We start from the raw sequence: 16,527 nt of genomic DNA on the forward strand, positions 1-16,527 counted from the left end.
CCCATTCTTGCACGAATCTTTGTGCATCGGGCCTCTAGTTTTAACATAATAAGGCAAAGTTCAAAGGAGTCACCTTTATTTTCAATGAGAAGGTTAGAGAAAGCTCCCCAAATGTCCTGCCTAAACTGAGAACTGAAGATAAGTAAAAGATTAAAGAGGGTGGTCAGAGCATTATTGGCAGAGGGTACACTGTGTGAATGAAGGTACTATGATGTAAAAAAAGCAGGATGATGACTTTAGAGCAGCGGTCGCCAACCGGTGGTCCGCAGACCACTGGTGGTCTGTGAGGTCTGAAAGGCCAACCACTGCTTTAGAGGACAGAATACAAAGAAAAGTAGGGGCAAGCAAAGAGGGAGTGTGACAGGGCCTTGCATGTCATGATATAGGGCTTAGGAGCTTAGACTCTATTTTAATAGATTAGTTTTCCCAGAGTGGTTTAAGCATGTGTAAGGGCCAAGCAAAACACCACATGAACCAAGCAGGCCAACAGAACACATTACTTTAAATCTCATTTTTTAGCTTAAAAAAATCATGTAAAATTCTAAAGTGCACCCTACTCAATGACCTTATTTATTATTTTAGTAATAAACAGAAGCAATTAAAACTACTACTCCATTTTTCTACCATAAACTGAATCTACAGTAAAACAAATCCACCAGTATTCATGATCATATAGTCTGTTTTGATGACAGTTTAATATATGAAATATCTCTGCTCCTATTCAAGGCCAATCATGGGTACTGGTTCCCATGCCCTCTTGCTTATGAGGAGCTTGTTTCCTTAGTTACCCTATCTCTCTCCTACGTCACCATTCTTTTCCTCTAGTGGACATTATAAAACATCCTTTGAAAACATTCCCTAGCCTTTTAAAACATTTTCAATCCCACATTCACTACTAGATACTACCCCATTTCTCTGTTCTCCTAAACAACAAAACTTCTCAAAAAAGTTATCTCACTTGCTTTCTCTACTATATCAACTCCCATCCTTTCCTCAACTAATATCCCAAACTTGTAAGAGGTTTTACTCTCCCCCTTATATTCTGAGATTTCCTTTGCAAGGTCACCTCCATCATGTCAATTCTAATGATCATTTCTTAGCCCTCATCTTGAGTGATTTCTCAGGATTATTTGACACAAATGCTCTCTCCCTCCTTCTAGAAACATTACTATACTCCCCCCGTTTTCTTTCTTTCTCACCAACTGTGCCTTTGCAGTTTCCTTTGTTCAATCTTCCCCCTCTTTCCAAGCTCTAAATATTGTCTAGTATCCCAAGGATCAGTTCTTGGATCTTTTTTCCATCAACATCAAATCCCTAGGCGATTACATTCAATCTTTTGGTTTTGAATACTATCTATACCAGGAGTGGGGAACCTTTTTTTCTGCCAAGGGCCAATTGGATATCTATATAATAAAAATCTAAGTGACCGTTACGGTGGGAACGACCAGGACGACTGGTCACTATGATGTGCACTAACCACCAGGGGACAGATGCTCAATGCAGGAGAAGCCGGGCTCACAGCTGGTGAGCACAGTGGCAGTGGCAGGAGCCTCTCCCGCCTCCACGGCAGTGCTAAGGAGCAGCAAGCCGAGTGGTAAGGAGCAGTGAGCAGGCAGGCAATAAGAAGTGAAGGGTCCCAGACTGTGAGAGGGATGTCCAACTGCCAGCTTAGGCCCGCTCCCCACAGGGGGTCCTAGACTGTGAGAGGGTGCAGGCCGGGCTGAGGGCCCCGCCCCCGCAGTGCACAAATTTTGTGCACTGGGCCTCTAGTTTATATTATTATTCACGGGCCATACAAAATTACCAACTTAAAAATTAGCTTGCTAGCCATTCTGGTGTGGTTCAGTGGCTGAGCATCGACCTATGAACCAGGTGGTCACAGTTTGGTTCCTGGTCGGGACACATGCCCTGGTTGTGGGCTTGATCCCCATTGTAGGGTGTGCAAAAGGTGGCCAATCAATGATTCTCTCTAATTATTGATGTTTCTATCTCTCTCTCCCTCTTCCTTTCTCTCTGAAATCAATAAAAAAAATATTTTTAAAAATAGCTTGCTGTATTTAGTCAAATATTAACTCACCCCTAATGCCTTGGCAGGGCCAGACCAAATGATTTAATGGGCCTTATCCGGCCCATAGACCAGACATTCCACACTCCTGCCTATCAGATAATTATTCAATTTATCTCTAGCTCAACCCATTCTAACTATAGACAGTCCCTGACTTACGATGGTTCAACTTACAATTTTCCAACTTTACGATGGCATGTAAATGATATGCATTCAGTAGAAACCATACTTCAAATTTTGACTTTTGAGGTTTTTCTGGGCTAGTGATATGCACTATTGTACTCTTGTGATGTACTCTTCTGATGCTGGGCAGCAGCAGCTAGATGAAGCTCCCAGTCAGCCACACGATCATGAATGACAGTATACAATAGGTACTCTACAGTGTGTTTATCGTGTTAGATGATTTTGCCCAACTATAAACTAATGTTAATTGCTCTGAGCATGTTTAAGTTAGGCTAGGCTAAGCTATGATGTTCAGTAGCTTGTGTATATTAAATGCATTTTCAACTTACAATGTGTTTTTCAACTTATGATGGGTTTATGGGGACAAAACCCCATCGTAAGTTGAGGAGTACCTATAGCATAAAGTGACTTCTTAATATTTCCACTTATATGTACATATAAGCATTTCAGCTTACCTAAATAAAAATCCTGATTCCTTGCCTCTTACCTAATCCCAAATCTACTTCTCTTTGTCTCTACCATTCATCCAACTGGTTGGGCTAAAAACCTGTAAGTCACCCTTGAGTTATATGTTGCACCCTGGCCCACAACATCCTATCCCTAAGGCAGTCCTGTCAGTTCTACCTTCAAAATAATTTCCAAATATGACCATATTATGTCTTCTGTTGCCATCCTAGTCTATGCTTACCATCATTATACTCCTATACCACTCTGTCTCCTACCCATTTTCCCACTTCCATTATCACCCCCACTCCCCACTCCTTCCCGTATTGTTTTCCTCAGAGCAGACAGTGGTGCAACCAAAATGCAAAACCATATCTTCCCAATTTCAAAGCCCAGGCTCTTAATGACTAGACCATATTGCCTCTCATTAGAATGACCAAGAAAGCAAAAGCAGAAATGAACTTTGCTTTAAATCTTTATGGAATTAAATATGTTGGGCTTGTATTTCAACATTTAAAAAGACCCGAATAGCTAAAATGGCCATCTATATCTATAAAAGCCTAAGCGACCATTACGACTGGTCTTTATGATGCGCACTGACCACCAGGAAGCAGACGCTCAATGCAGGAGCTGCCCCGTGGTGGCCAGTGTGCTCCCACAGTGGGAGCGCTGCTCAGCTTGTCGGGATGAGCAGGAGTGGATCCTCCCCGGATATCCACAGGCCATGCCGAGGGACCCCATTAGTGCACAAATCCGTGCACCGGGCCTCTAGTAAGTTATAAACTTGACTCAGATATCCAGCAGAGTATAAAACAAAATTAGCAAATACTTCATAGTACTCTCTGATTCTCAGGCTCAGAGAGTGGGGTCTAAAAATCAGTGACTTTCATAGAACCCAGAACATTTTCACATTCAATCTACAAAAATCTTATCCTATCCAATATCTGCCACTAGAATCAAGACTCTACCTCAAGCATGTCAAACTCATGGCCCACAGGCCGCATGTGGCCCACAACAAATCGAATATTTTTGTGGCCCAGCCAAAATAACGGTATGTAAGAAAAGTTTTAATAAAAATTTCGTGCCCTAACAGGTTTGGCCCAGTGGATAGAGTGTCGACTTGCGGACTAAAAGGTCCCAGGTTCGATTCCGGACAAGGGCAAGTACCTTGGTTGCGGGCACATCCCCAGTGGGGAGTGTGCAGGAGGCAGCTGAATCGATGTTTCTAACTCTCTATTCCTCTCCCTCTCCCTTCCTCTCTGTAAAAAATCAATTAAAATGTATTTTAAAAATTTTTCGTAACTTAATTTTTATAATATCCTGTATACATAATTATTAATAATGAACTACAATGTTCGCTAATGACTGATTACTATAATTGTGTTGCATTCATTTCCCTTACGTGCCTTACACACAGGTGCACCATTTCTCTCCACTAATACAAGCAGCGAATATTTTAGCAGCTGATTGCGACGTCATTAGTCTTGTACTGACTTGTTTGGTGTGCACAACAGGAAATATTTTGCTTTCGGAGAACAAAAAAAATAGGTTTCTTTGCATTACGCTTATTAATTTGTGCAGTTATTCAGTGACTAGTAAGTTAATGTTCAAGAAAAAATATTCATTTTTATTAAAATGTTCTATTATTTTATGTTAACGATTACTCATTTATTTCAGCCCTTTGTATTCAGCATGTCTCTCTCGAAATAAACCTATGTTTCTATGAAAATTGAAGCTTTTGGGGTTTTTTTGCAGCCTACATAAACTTAAACCTTGTTTCTCTGACCCTTGTGAGCCTTTGAGTTTGACATGCTTGCTCTATCTCCTTTAAGAGAAGGGCTGCCATGATTCCCAGGCTGAATTGGATACCTATCTTTTGTACTTCCTGTGGTTCCTTCATTGTATTGTTTATGTATTTACTTATTGATATTGGTATCCCCAACAAGTAAATACATAAGAACTAAGTTTAATTATCAGGTACTGACACATCTTAGGTACTTAAAAAACGTTTACTGAATAAATTTAAAGTTATTTGGAATAGTTTTCTCACTGGTAGTTACTGGAGAAGGAGGCAGAGTACTCAAGCTACATGTTGAGCTGGCAGCAGCTGCATTCTCAATGCTGTGACTGCTCAAGATGGAGAAATCTTTGATGCTTCTGAGAGAGCAGCAGCATGAACACAAAAGGTAGAAGTACCTTCACTAAACACAAACATCATTCTGGCAAGCCATATTTGGCATGAGACCCTCTGTCCTAGGTAAATTCCCTTAAGATATATTTACCAGGTCCTTAATTTTCACTTGGTATCTCTGATTCAGGTAATAGATATGTTCTGCCTGTTAGAGCAGCCAGTGATATGCTATATGCTATATGAAAGTACAAAAGAAATAGAGAATAGCTGCTGTCCTTATGATGCAGGAAGGGCATTAAGGCAGAAATGAAAATTAACAATATAAGCATATCCCTTGAGGGAGGACTAGAAGCCTTAAGGGGTAAACAGTACAAAATAATGCAGATTTAAAGGTGTCAAGCAATTTTACTGAGGCAGTGATCTATGTGGTTTGGAGGAGTTAGAGAAAGGGTTCAGAGAAGGTACCAGATATGAATTTTGAATAGGTAGGAAGATGGGATATTGAAGATGTTTTATCTGAAGACTAATCTCTTTGGAGGGGGAGGCAGTTATTTACTTATCTCTGAATCTTCACCAGTGTTTAATAAATATTTAATCAAATAACTGATTGAACTAATAAATAATTGATTGAATAGCCTATACTTAAGTCAGTGATGGGCAACCTTTTGAGCTTAGTGTGTCAAACTTAGCCAAAAAACTGAGCATAACTCGGGTAGTGTGTCACTTTGAGGAAAAAACATTATTTCGCAAATGTTTCATCCTCAGGAGCAGCAAATGTTTTCATCCTCGGCATGTGGCCGCCTCAGTGGCCGCGTGTCATCAGAAATGGCTACGCGTGTCAGTGCTGACACACGTGTCATAGGTTCGCCATCACTGACTTAAGTGAAAACCATAGACAATTCTGTCAGTGATTTTTATGAAAACCATTTACCCAAAGGATTTTTATTTATCCAAAACCCAAATAAAAACTGAGAAAGGAATCCACACCTATCTTTTGATTCTCCATCATTTTCTCTGGAACACAGAAAGTGAATCTAGAACCTTGGAGCAATAAGAGGCAGAAGAAGTCTTAGAGTCTCAATTAGTCTAAACTCTCACCTTAGAAATGGGAATAGCTAGACACCAGGTGATACATAATTACTATGATTGTAGGAGATACTACAGTATATTTTAAAAAAAGGATAGATATTATACAACTGAGATAAGTCTGAAGCATTTAAAACTTTTTAAAAAAATTCTGCTCTTTATATAAATGTTTTTATCCATGATATTACAATAGAGCTAAGGCATGGAATTCTTCCTTTAAACTTTGGTACTTTAGTTGATGAAAAAGGAAAGCCTAACATTTAAAATACACACAATATAGATTTATGGATTACCTCCATTCAATGGCATTCTCCAGAGACTTGAAGGTTTTAGGACGACCACGTAAGAAATTCTGCATGCTATTAAGAGCATCCATGGCTGTACCTAGATGTTAAACAAAATTTTTAACCATAGCACTTAACATTTTCCAAGCATTTACACTTACTGGGGAAATACATACATCTGCCTTCAATGACAGCAAAATTCAGTGATGCTTGGGGGAAAAAAGATGCAGTTTAAGAAAATTCAGAAGATTGATGGGATAGCCAGGTTCCAAGATGGCCTCCAGTGATTTCTGCTTCCTGGTATTCACGCCTTCCTGTAGTATCCCCACAATGAAAAGGGCTGACTTGTATATGTAATAGTGTGACTTCCAAGACTGGGTTATAGAAGACATGGCAGTTTCTTTTTAAATGTTAAATAAAACTATGAAACATACATACAATTAAAATATTATGCAGCCATAAAAGGTATTTATGAAAAGTTTGTCATGGAGAATGATTAGGTAATATGGGTGTTGGTAACTTGAGTGTAGGTGTGGGGCGTGGCTACAGTGTTTTGGACAGGTTCAAGCCTTGGAATGATGAGAGGGCACAGTCCTCTCATTGCCACGTGCAAGTCCCAGCTTGGAGGGCAGAGCCCTCCCAGCACAATTATAGCCAACAGCTGTAGTTGTAAGCTTGAACCTATGGTCCAAACACGTGGCCCCACGTCCCTGAGTGATGTAGGCTTGATAGAGTTCAGGTGCATGTAGTTGAGTAGGATTGAAACCCACGAGAATATTGTAAACATCTTGGCCACGCCCTTACTTTGCCTCATGGCATCTGCTATAAAATAAAGACACGGCTTGTAGTCTGTGGCGCTGTCTCTCAGGGAGCAGTGTCCCACCGAGACCCAGCTTTCATTCTCTTGTCTGTCTTTTCTAAGCCTTTCAGCCGCCCCCACTCAGGTTCACCCTTGGCCATGCCGGTGTAAAAAAATACAAAGTTCCAGTCACAAAATAAATAAGTCCTGGGGATACAATGTATAGTATGGTGCCTATAGTTAATAATACTGTATTATATATTTGAAAGTTGCAAAGAGAATAAATCTTAAAAGTTCTCATGACAAGAAAAAAATTTGTAACTATGTGTGGTGATGAATATTAATTAAACATATTATGGTGATCATTGTGCAATATATACAGAGTGGGGCAAAAAAGTTTATAGTCATGAAGGATATGAAACACAGAGTTTATTCTTATAATATTATTTATTCTTATATAATTTTCCATATGAACTGTAAACCTACTTTTGCTCCACCCTATACATATACCAAGTCATTATATTGTACAACTGAAACTAACACAAAGTTATATGTCCATTATATCCCAATTTAAAAAACACTTGGAATGCCTTTGCCACAAAATAACATAAAAGTAAGATATAAAAGACAAAGGGACATAATTCAAGATGAGTGAAATCAACAACAAATTAAAACATGATAATAATCTACCAGGATGGCTCTTATACTCAAAGATTTTGAATGGGTTAGCACAGGAAAGCTTACCTTCCACAACATCAATCACGCACAGACCCAGGAGGCTTGGCACCAGGTTGGATGCTGCTGTGTGGACTGCAATAGCTCCACCCATGCTATGTCCAATAAGCATAATTGGAGGAGGGAGGTCCCCATACATGGCTTCAACTACATTGCCAACATCTCTGCAAAAACAAGGAAAGAAAGCTGGGAATGCTCTCTGACAACACTAAAATAGTTTTCTTTCTTAACGCCTTCCTTTGGTCTGTAACTAACAGGCCTAGGACTGTAAAGGTCTATTGAGACATCTCACAAACATAACTACGTAAAATTCCCAACATGTCCCAGTATTTGTACACATAGCCACATACCTGGCTCTTCTGATAAATGACAGTTTAAGGACTAAGAACCCAAATATTTTTACTTTCCTTTATATAACACTTTTACTGTTCCACACATTTAGTACAATTACATAATCACATATCTTTAGTTTAAACCTAAGCTTGAAACTCTGAACAAATCATTTAACTGCTCTATGCTTCAGTTTCCCCATCTATAAAACCGAAAAACAACTTTATTAAGCATTACAATGTAGTGAAGTTTGGAGTCACAAGATGAATTACAGCCCAAGTCTATTTTTTACTATATGGACTTGGATTAGTTATTTAACCTTCAGAGTTTCTATAAATGAAGATAAGGATGTCATTTACTATTCTGAATTTCTGTGAGAATTAACTGAGAGTAAATATTAAAATACTTTGAAAACAGTAAAATGCTATACAAATGTTAATTATTTGTCACATGAAGTTGTTTGAAGTATGAACATAAATGTAAGTATAGTGTACTGAGAAACTTGAAAGATGTTTAGAGCCTATTTTTATTGGCTTCTGTCCTAGCCTTTAATTATGAGTAGGTCTGTTTAACAAAGTCAAACCTTACAGCTTTGAAAATGAGAACTAAAGTAGGAATTTTGGCTTTTATTTGCGACAGGCCTTCTTTGCTATAGCAAAAGCAAGTATGATATGTTTCTAGGAACCACTGGCTCTACTGTCTTCTTTTGGGAGTGGCTGAGTCAATCAAGTTCAAAAGACAGCTTTGCCTTACTTAGTCTCCACAGTATTCAGAATACCAAAGGTAAATGTCATTATTTCTAAAGGGATTAATCTTAAAAACCTCATACAACAATACAAATGTCAATACGGTAGCTGCAGCATCTGCAGACAATCTGAATGGGAGATAAGGAGGCCACCCAATTTTATGATTGAAAATAATGGAGTTAAATTTAAAGCTAAACTTTTTTGAGCTAGTAACAGATATAATTAATAAAATAAAAAGATGCTATAGAAGAGTATCTAAATTCAAGTCTCCTTAAAATACTAAGTTGGAGGGTTCTATGATAGCTGCTTCATGCATGAAAGTGGATAGGGTCTGAAACAAACCAACTTAATACTGTATCTAAGCTTAGGAAAGGAATATTTCATACAGATAAAAGTTGGTTATGATCAATCTCTTGATCATCTATCACCAGGAAAAATGTATCCTTATTAAAGTTAGGCAAAGTATTCAGTCACCAAGATTAGAGCCTTGAGACATGTCCTAAAATTCCAGAGAAATAAAATAAAAATAGAGATTAACTACAAATCTAGTCTATAACTGGATGTACCATAATTTTGGTAGTTGCTCTCTAAAGACATTCTATCATATTTATTAATACTAGGTTCATTTCCTGAGAAGCAGTATAGCATATCACAGACCTAACAGAAAAGGAGTATCAGAGTGACCTGAGCTCAAATCTCGGCTCTTCTATTTTCAGTGGAGTTGCACCTTATGTAGAGTATAGGTTCTAAAGTTGATATGTAAGGGGAAAATCATGCTACAATTCTACTTGAAAACTCCACTAAATCACCCATTAAGTATACCCATTTTGGGATTTTTGTTTCACAGAATTATTGAATTCAGAAATCATATAAATGTTTTATTGCTTAGTCTATTTCAGCAAGAATCCAACTTACTGGCCATAATCAGTTCTACATGATTTTAATCATTTATTTTCTCTTTAACTTTATTGTGCCAGTTATCAACTTATTGTCTCTCAGCCCCAATTCACCTTTCATTGCATGTTCTGCACAATTGGCCCTGAGGCCTTAAAATGTTTTTCCTTTGCCAGCTGACAAGACGTTAAGCTATGTCAGTAGAGGACATAGAAGAGACATTGCAGAAAAAAAAGGTTTTGTTCCTGACTCATGGGTGTTTTCTTTACAAACTTCTATAACTTGCACTTCCCTAGCACCCAGGTCCTGCAGCATAGGAAACCCCACACCACAAACAGTTTCCCCAGTGCCCAACTTCTCCAGCACTCCAACCCCCATTCCCAATGTTTTTCTTTCCAAGCTTTATTGAGGTATAATTGGTATACAAAGAAGTGGTACATAATTAATATATACAATTTGGTAAGGCTATATATATATGTGTGTGTGTGTATGTGTGTGTGTGTGTGTGTGTACACACACACACACACACACACACACACACATATACACTAGAGGCCCGATGCACAAAGATTCATGCAAGAATGAGCCTTCCTTTCCCTGGCTGCCGGCACTGTCTTCGCTCAGGCAGGAGCCGCCTTCCCACCTTCCCATGCTGCCCAGAGGCCCGGAGTGGATGGCGCGGTGTGGAAAGTCTGTATCCCGCCCCGCCCCTGGCCACTCAGCGCCTGTGTATGCAAATTAACCCGCCATCTTCATTGGGTTAATTTGTATACTAACTCCTGATTGGCTGGTGGGTATCACGAAGGTATGGTCAATTTGCATATTTCTCTTTTATTAGTGCAGATTTGTGTTAACATCACCCAAGGATTACCTTGATCATATCCATCACCTCCAACAGTTTCCTTGCATCACTTTAAAAAAATATATTTATTTATTAAATTGACTGGGGTGACATTGGTCAACATGAACATATATATTACAAGATCTATATATTGCACCATGTGCCCACCATCCAGAGTCAAATCTTCTCCTGTCACCTTATATTAGGACCCTCCTTGCATCACTTTTGTGTGTGTGTTAAGAACTCTTAACATAAGATCTACTCTCTTAAACATTTTATAAAATGTTTTTATTGATTTTAGAAAGAGAGAAAGGGAGAGGAAAAGAGAGAAACATTATCAGCTGCCTCCTGCATGCCCTCTAGTAGGGAACGAGCCCGCAACCTGAGCATGTGCCCTGACCCAGAATAGAAATAGACACTTCTTGGTACATGGACCGAAGCTCAATCAACTGAGCCACACCAGCCAGGGTACCCTCTTAATCTTTTAAGTACATAATATCTTATTGATAACCCCTCTCCCTCTCCATCTTCTCTCTCTCTCTCTCTCTCTCTCTCTGCCAAACACTATAGTTGAATGATCACAATTGGTCTATTAACTGTGTGACCTCATATAGTTATTCAATCTGAACTAGTTTCTTCACTGGTAAAAAAATGATTAATATCTACATTACAGAGTTAATAATGTAGACACATTTAAATAACTTAAATAAATTGTTTATTCTTAATAAATGCTTATTTTACACTTAATGAAGCCTGGCAAATAGAAAGGGCACAAACAGCATCTATTATCAACAACAAAATTATGGCCACATGAGTTTGGGTTCTAAAGGAAAAATAGTTTACTCTTGGATTAAAGTTGTTAAAGTAAGTTAGGGACAATATATTTTCGGCCAAAGTTCATCAACTACTTGAGAAGACATATTAAGTACATGACAGAGCATGTATAAAAACAGGGTCATAAGAATCCTGCTTACAATACAAGATAGTAACTCCAAAACACTAGTCCTATATCAGATTCCTCTATAGAGCTTTATCAAAATACTAGAGGCTCGATGCACAAAATTCGTGCATGAGGGGGGGCGGGGTTCCTCAGCCTGGCCTGTACCCTCTCGCAATCTGGGACCCCTCAGGGGCTATCCGACTGTCAGTTTACAGGCCTAAACCAGCAGTTGGACATCCCTCTTGCAATCCGGGATGCTGCATGAACCAGTGACCATACTTTTCATACAGGTGAAAGGCATCTTAATGTTGTATGGGCAGCTACACTTTTTTGCCCTGATTATAAAAAGTAGTACATGATCCTTCTGAGGCAGTAGTACCATTTTCCCCATCTTATGGATAGAAAAACTGAAGCAGAAAGAAGTTAAGTAATTGGCTTTGTCACACAGTTATAAGTGTCAGAATCAGGGCTGACCACAAAATGTGCAAGCCAGAGTCCATGCATGTCACTGCTGCATCATCCTGTTTTTTCAGTGTTAGAGTAGCCTTGCCAGGTTTTAATTTTTAAATCTAAGAGACTGTTCCCAATATATAGGGTAGGATCCCTAGGCCTGACCGGAGATCAGGGCCGATCTGTGGGGCAACTGGCGGGGCGATCAAGGGGCCCCCACTGGCACCCGCCTTGGCTGGCCCCGCCCCACACTGACAGGTCGTTCCTCCATTCAGTCGATTTGCATATTAGGGTTTTATATAGATAGATAAATGCCCAGATTGCACTGGTAGAAGAACTAATTCAGTAGGGTGAAGTAGGGCCAAATCATCTGTATTTCAATCACTTGTCAGGTGATTTTGAAGACTGACCAGGTTTGAAAGCTACTGTATATACTACACTTATTTTTTACTTTAAGGCTTAGGATATAACTATTATTTCTTTAAGACTCTGTTTCTGTCTTACTACAAAGTTGGGCAAAGAATGTGGGCAGGATATCTTAAGAACATTTCACAGGGCCTCTTATAGAGAACTACTTTCCAAGCATGGGTCCCCAATCGATGTCCAGATTCTATTCAACAATGTCAACAAAAGAAAACTTTTCAAAAGCCAATACAAACTAAACTGTGCCTTGAAGAATTTTCAAGTGCTTTATGTATGACCACCACATTGAATATACCAAGAAAGATGAATGTTTAAATAGATTAAATAGTAAGGAGACACCAGATATAAGTAAAAAAGAATAGAGCATTTACTAATTATTGTCCAACAATCTCACCAGGAGAGTGATAAAGGTATGCTACTCTTTATGATAGTAATGAAAGCTAGGTGATGTATAAACAATATTAGATTACTTACTTTGCCATTGTTTCTGCAGACAGATCTTCAGAATTCTTGACTTTTGTTTCACCTAAAAAAAAAACACCTATATTTTAAAAATAAAAATCCTGATAGAAATTATAAATGCAAGAGTATTATCTTTCAAAAATCTCACCTTTGGACAATGAAATGGAGACTTTATACTTATATAAGGTGGACTTAGCAAAATTTTGTGTTACATGCACATATTTATAGTTGGATACCCTAAAGATGATAATTACAGTAGTCTAAAAGTGAGTTATTCACATTCCTTATATATTATCAGCATCCAAATCTGGTTACATTAAAGGACATTTTCTTCGCTAAGCAACAACAAATATGTGTGTGTGTGTGTGTGTGTGTGTGTGTGTGTGTGTGTGTGTACTTAAACTGCAAGCTAGAACTTCCCTCAAAATGCCCAAATGGAAAGACCAGGTTATTTGATGGCCACAGTGAAATTCGTAATATTTAACACTATTCAAAGGGCTTGGCAAATATGCCATTCAGTCAAAACTAATTAAGAATTTCACTCGCCCTGGCTGGTGTTGCTCAGTGGTTGGAGCATCAGGCCATGCACCAAAGGGTCACAGGTTCGATTTCTGGTCAAGGTTGCAGGTTTAATCCCCACCCCATTCGGGTTTCATGTGGGAGGCAACCAATTGATGTCTCTCTCTCACATCAGTATTTCTCTCTCTCTCCTTCCCCCTCCCTTCCTCCCTTCCAGTCTCTAAAAAACAATGGGGAAAAAACAAGTGAGGATTAACAAAAAAATAATTAAAAAAAAGAAAAAGAACTTCACTCACCATGACCTCGCAGATCCAAAGCTACAATCCTACATTGAACCCTACTAATGATCGCTGCCTAGGAGGAAAAGGAAAAGTAGTAAGATACATTTGGGTTAGCAAATTTTTCCCATTACCAATAACTTTGTTGAATGACCTGCCATCAGAATTCAAGAATCTCAGGACAATTGAAAGAAAACTTTCCAATTTTAAGCAAAAATTTTTAAATGTCAATTTTCTGCTTTTTTGGTGCATATAATGGTTCCATCCCAACTTCAAAATATAACTTTCTCTACTTGAATCCCTTCATAAACCTTAACTCTTCCTAGCTTTTCATGAAACACAGAGTGAGCTTCTCTAAGCAATGATCCTCTGTATTCTATTAACTATGATTTTCGTCCATATTCCTTGGTTATCTTTTCCCTACTTTGGAAGGGAGATTCCCTAGATAAGGACCATGTGTCAGTTAATATCTTGGTTCAGGATATCACACAAAGTAACATTCAGATCATGAAATAATCCTGAAATCGTGAAATAATCATGAAACCTGCCAAAGACTCACTTTCGATGCAGGAGTACACACTAGCTTGTATTGCAGTTAAATAAAAATATATTTAAAAAGAACATATATGCATAGCCCATGGACATAAACAGTGCAGTGAAAGCCATAGGAGAGGGGGCAGGGACTGGGTGGAGGTGGGCAAAGAGGGGGAAATGGAGGACATCTGTAAGAGTGTCAACAACAACAAAAAAATCATAATATCCTAGGGAGTTACAATTTTAGAGGTTTAAATGCTGTGAACTCATCTAAAACTGAATGCCTGAGTAAAGTACTTTATCAAGAACTGCACATCTTTTGTTTATTCTCACAACACCCTATTAACTAGATGGTATTATATCTATTTTACAAATTAAGAAACTAGAGCTTGGTAGATTCAGCTGTTTTGAGATTTAAACCTCAGTATGTTTGAAATGAAAGCTTCTTAAAATTTTTGCTGTATTATTTGTATACATGTGAAATATCCATTTTTCCTATCTTTAGGATATATTCACAATTAAGTAGTCCCATTTGACTTAAATCATCATATGAACAAGAGGATAGCATGTATATTTAATTCTCCATTGCATCCATAGCACCAACTGTTCCTCTGCTCTCTCAGCCAAACTTCAATTTCTGCTTAGTTCTGGATTCTCCCACAGCAATTATGCCAGTCTGTTATACCCATTACTAATGGAGAAGTCTATAGAAGCCCTAAGTATTGTATTATCCACTACATATGAAAAACTTGATTACAACAACTACAGTAATAACTAGTTTACTGAATATAAACAAGGAATAAAGAATTCTGAAAAATTAATTTTCTAGAAACCTAAAGCTTACCCTTTAAAACACCATAATTGCTCTCCCTTAGTTATCATCCTTTAATAAATAATGATAACACACACACGTATGCCTTGGATTTTTTTCCTGTTACAAAAGCCAAAATAGAAATGCTTTCTCTTGACAGTTAATAGAACTTGTTCAGGTGAATCTCTGGGGTCTCCCCACCCCCCGCAAAACCCACAAAACATTTAATGCAAAAGGGTTTCTACTCAGGTCCAGAATTTTACAGAATGATAGATAAGGAACTTTAGTATATATTCACAATTAAATCCTACAACATGCACTATGCTGGAACACTACCAAGATGATGCTACCTTTCCCTCTGTAGAGGTCCTTGTCTGCTCTGAAATAGTCCCAATCTTTAGAAGTTCTGCCTTATGTGTCTCAAAAATATGCCTCCATGGTTTCTGCCCTGAGTCTGTACTCTTAGGCAGTGCAGAACTGGTCTTCAGAGAAACATGACACTGGAGGCAGACAGAGGTAGGTTTAAGTTCTGGTGCAATGAATGGCTGTTATTTCTCTAAATTTTAATGTTCTCATCTGCCTACCCTCACAGAAATATAAAAAGAATTAAATGGAATCATGTAGGTAAGCACTTATCCCAGTACCTGGCACATAATAAATGTTTAAAAGATGTGGCTGATTAAAAAAATAACAATATTACAGTTGAAAGCAAATATTATGCCTCCCATGTCTTTGCTTTTCTTAGGCCAAACATTCAGTTGAATGCTATGGTTTCAAGTACTCTAATCTTGGCTGCTCTTTTCTGGGCAAATTTGTTTGCCAATCTCCTCTTAACTAGTGGGATAGAGAACTGAATACAATCTTTGAATACAACTTTTGAAATTAATGTAAACTTTTCCCTTTAAAAACAGTGTACATTAAAGAAAAAAACAATCTTTTAAGTTATAAAATAAAAAACATACAACTGAAAGAAAACCTAGAAAATAGAAAAACAGAAAGCTTTTTCCATACTGTCCAGAATTATTTTAAAAGGTTGCATAATATTTTGTCTTATAGGTACATACAGTTTATTTAACCATTTACTTATTGTTGGACATTGGGATTGTTAATTTTAGACAAATAGCTTTTCCCACTTTTGGTATTTTTCCTTATAAGTACAATTTCTGTGTCAACTGGTATAAATATTTGCTGATTCGTCACTGTAAATTACTTTCCAAAAAAGCTTTATTTACAATGCCACCAGCAACGTTTGAAACTTTCATTTTCTAAGTATCCTTGCCAACAGAGGATTTCTTTTGAAAAATATTAATTTGATATTTTAAAAAATGATACCTTTTATAAATCATATCTGATTACTAGTGAGGATAAACATTGTGTTTGTTCTCCCTGAACTATTTCTTTCTGTCCTTTGGCTTCATGTCTCCTAGCGTTTGTAACTTTTCTAACACATTATACAACTTCTTTATGTATCAGTCATATATCAATGACTTACTGCCATTTGATAAAGCCTTTAGGAAAATTACATACTTTTCTGCTTTCTTGAATAGGAAACAATGAACAAAATTTAATCTT

The 16,527-nt window shown here is 37.9% G+C and overlaps 1 protein-coding gene across 4 annotated transcripts in view; it reads right to left on the bottom strand.

The window, feature by feature from the left end:
- PPME1 (protein phosphatase methylesterase 1) overlaps positions 1–16,527 on the bottom strand; it is a 63,676-nt gene that overhangs the window by 15,336 nt on the left and 31,813 nt on the right. For all 4 annotated transcript variants that reach the window (XR_003620774.2, XM_008149964.3, XM_054725500.1 and 1 more), the window contains 4 exons: positions 13,629–13,686; positions 12,826–12,877; positions 7,737–7,891; positions 6,203–6,293 (listed from right to left, as the gene is read on the bottom strand). Coding sequence is in view for 3 of the 4 variants with exons in the window: in XM_008149964.3 (XP_008148186.1) it covers positions 6,203–6,293; positions 7,737–7,891; positions 12,826–12,877; positions 13,629–13,686 (356 nt within the window). In the remaining variant the exon portion in view is untranslated. The remainder of the gene's footprint in view (positions 1–6,202; positions 6,294–7,736; positions 7,892–12,825; positions 12,878–13,628; positions 13,687–16,527) is intronic.

The sequence above is a fragment of the Eptesicus fuscus genome, chromosome 13 (genome assembly GCF_027574615.1).
Source record: "Eptesicus fuscus isolate TK198812 chromosome 13, DD_ASM_mEF_20220401, whole genome shotgun sequence".
Classification (NCBI taxonomy): domain Eukaryota; kingdom Metazoa; phylum Chordata; class Mammalia; order Chiroptera; family Vespertilionidae; genus Eptesicus; species Eptesicus fuscus.